Source organism: Phytophthora parasitica (assembly GCF_000247585.1).
Source record: "Phytophthora parasitica INRA-310 unplaced genomic scaffold supercont2.90, whole genome shotgun sequence".
Lineage (NCBI taxonomy): Eukaryota > Oomycota > Peronosporomycetes > Peronosporales > Peronosporaceae > Phytophthora > Phytophthora nicotianae.
In genome coordinates this window covers 31,181-34,114 of record NW_008649076.1, presented here as the reverse complement: position 1 = coordinate 34,114, position 2,934 = coordinate 31,181, and the positions used below count along the sequence as shown (strand labels likewise).

Here is a 2,934-nt window from a genome sequence, read left to right as displayed (position 1 = left end):
ATGTCCAACCAATTCAGTATTTAGCCAACGTAAGATAAAAACTGTACTGTATTAAAAATCGTATGAGCTCTCGTAAGTGACCGACATGTAAGGGCGGGCCAACCAAGGATCCACAACGCTTTTCCCCCTTCCCTTAAGTCTAACCTTGGCCGCCAAGTTGGTTACCTCGCCAAACTTTATGCCATATTACAAGTTTGCTGAGGATACATGTCTTGGGCATTGTGTATGCGTCGTCCTCTCGACAGTGCAGAGCCTCTACAACGTACCGTAAACGATTTTACAGGACTTCGAGTTCCTTGAACAACTTCTCTTCTTCAAGAGGAATTTAAAAATTCCTGTTAAAGAAGAAAATTAAAAATTACCAGAAACTTGTTTAACATATTCACAGTATTCACGCGTGGGTTGAAGAATGATGGATAATATACATGCCAACGGCGGTTCCTCAAGGAATGTGGATATCCTTACCGGAGAATTACGTGCACAAAGAACACATATTGCGTCTCCAGATTCAAGACGAAGTTGTATGGCAAGGGAGAAGTCGACGACCTTGACCAGTAGCGATGATGCCCCGTATGGAGAGTATCGTGAATAAGAATCATTGCAGTAAGAAGTGTAATTGGTCTGGACTTCTAATTAGTCTGGATTCCCAGTTAGTCTGGTCCAGACTAGTTACACTTCTTACTGTAGCTCCATTGAGTACATACTTGAAGCTGACTCAGCTTCAAATGTCTGCACAGTGGCGCAAATCATCGCTTTCGCAGTTCATACAGTACGAGCTAGAAGAGGTATATTGTTGTCTTAATTGCCGGCACGAGACAGCCTCAGGGAGCTGGAACGTCTTGTGTTATTCATATATCCAGAAGTGTATGCAATGAAAGCCGTGGATAAAATCGCATTCGCCACACTACATTTACACTTCCTCTTACGACACTATCACAACTGCTACACTCACGCTACAATTCCATTAAAGTCCAGGGCGTGAGCGATCACTGCTGCTGTGTGGTATCGGTCGAATTAAGAGAGCCTGCAGCCGACTGAATAGCACTTTTCTCCGACTTCACTCTCTCCTTGGCGGCCTTCCGTTCGGCCTTCTGTTGTGCCTTAATCCTTCGCCACTCAGCCTTCATGGCGTCGCGCTGCGCCTTGCGCTCATCCTGTGCCTTGTGTCGAGCCTCCTTTGCTGCCTCTCTCTGAGCCTTCGTCATCTTAGCGGCGGCATTTTCATCATCGTCGGAGTCGTCATCTTGCTTGACATTACCACTGGAAGACGACGCTCCCTCGCTGGAAGACGATGCTTTCTGAGTGACATCGTCGCTTGAGGACAAGGTGCCCTGAGTGACGTCGTCGCTAGTCGACGGCTCACTTTCCTTATTTGACTTTTTGTAGGACGAATTGGAGCTATCCTCTGTCTTGCCGCTGGAAGAGGTAGCAGAACTAGTATCCGTCTCATCACTGGAAGAGGCAGCCGCACTGCTATCGTGCTCACTGCTCGAAGTGGTAGCTGGGCTGTTCTCCGTCTCGCTGTTCGACGACGAGGGTGTGCTTGATTCTATCTCTCCGCTTTCCGTTTCACCGCCTCCGGACGAGGGCGCAGTCTCCTTCTTCTTTGTTTTCGAGGCTGTACTGCTTTCGGTTTGCTCAGTCTCGTCACTAGCGCTGTCAGTGGCGCCGGCGAAGGGTTTTACGGTACCAGCATCGTCGGAGCCCATGTCTTCTAAATCCGAAAACGTTTCCGACACTGGGGCTTTGGTCGCCGTTACCTCGGAGGAACTAGCCGAACTGTCATAAGCAGAAGACGCGGATGTACTGGTGGAAGTCACTTGAACCAACGCACGTGAAATGACGCTTGCGTCTGAATTGGAGACGCACGCAACCAGCGCAGCGAAAACTGCGACCCGCAAGAAATTCAAAGCTACCATGAAGATAAGAACGACGTCAATAATCCGTCGTAGATTAGAAAGTGAAATCGCTGCACATGGAGGTGGAAAGAACGTCTAGCGAATGCTGTTGTATCGACGATACACATGGTCCCTCCCTCCACCAGCGTGGAATTGTGAATATCTTGAGATGGGATTTGTGCCGCAAACCATAGGAATTTTGTATGCAATAATCAGCGAGCGCAACTTGCGACTTCCAAGCGGGTGGGATTCGAGAATTCAGTTCCTCCATCGTCGCTTTATCGCTTTACAGTAGATCAACGCGTGAAAATTGAGAACTTCACGGACAGCTCTGCGTTTTCTGGTTAGTTTAAGTTCTTTAGGTATTGTTCACATTACTTCGAGAGCCTTGATTTTTTTTAATTGGGAAAGTTAGTGTTGCACGGTTGTTCTTGTTCTTTGGATATGTGGGCAGCAAGCATAAGCAGATCATCGAGATGTGCGCCCTCGCGGCTCACAAACCGTGAGCTCACGCTTCGGCCAGTGCTCACCATCTCGTTGTGTACACTTCCGACACGAGCCCTGCCGTTCATGCACCAAAAGTTTTGATAGTGTACAATCTTTTAGCTTGCCTTCTTGAAGAAGTTTTTCGGAGGAGGCGTGATCATTGATCACCGATCGACGGACAGTCAATGACCTTTAAAATTAAACCTCGAATGGAGCTCTGATTGAGTGCGACGTATCAAGATGGAGATTGTGTGAGTCGAGCCTTTGGATAGTAGTTACTGATTGTGTTGTTTATCTCGTTCTCAGTCGTGCAGGCTCGAGCCTTTCTGGATACCTATCGAAGTGCTTCATGTTTCAAAATACTTCGAGTACCAAGGTGCTAGTACAGCTTTGGCCGGCGCTGCGTGGAATAATTTGAAAGCAGACGTAAATATATATTGCGTGAATACCTCGGACTCTCGTTCGTGATATTATTGGGAGTTTGATTTTCAAATCCATGTATGTCAGGGCCGCCGCTACCGGTACCTGCTTTGATTCAAAGTGCTCAACG

General features: G+C 47.6%; 1 protein-coding gene across 1 annotated transcript; it reads right to left on the bottom strand.

The window, feature by feature from the left end:
• Nucleotides 1–891: 891 nt before the first annotated feature.
• PPTG_18663 (hypothetical protein) lies at nt 892–2,007 on the bottom strand. The gene has a single exon (XM_008916833.1). It carries the CDS (start codon nt 1,917–1,919, stop codon nt 987–989), a length of 933 nt encoding a protein of 310 aa, XP_008915081.1. The 5' UTR covers nt 1,920–2,007; the 3' UTR covers nt 892–986.
• Between the last annotated feature and the right edge of the window lie 927 nt (nt 2,008–2,934).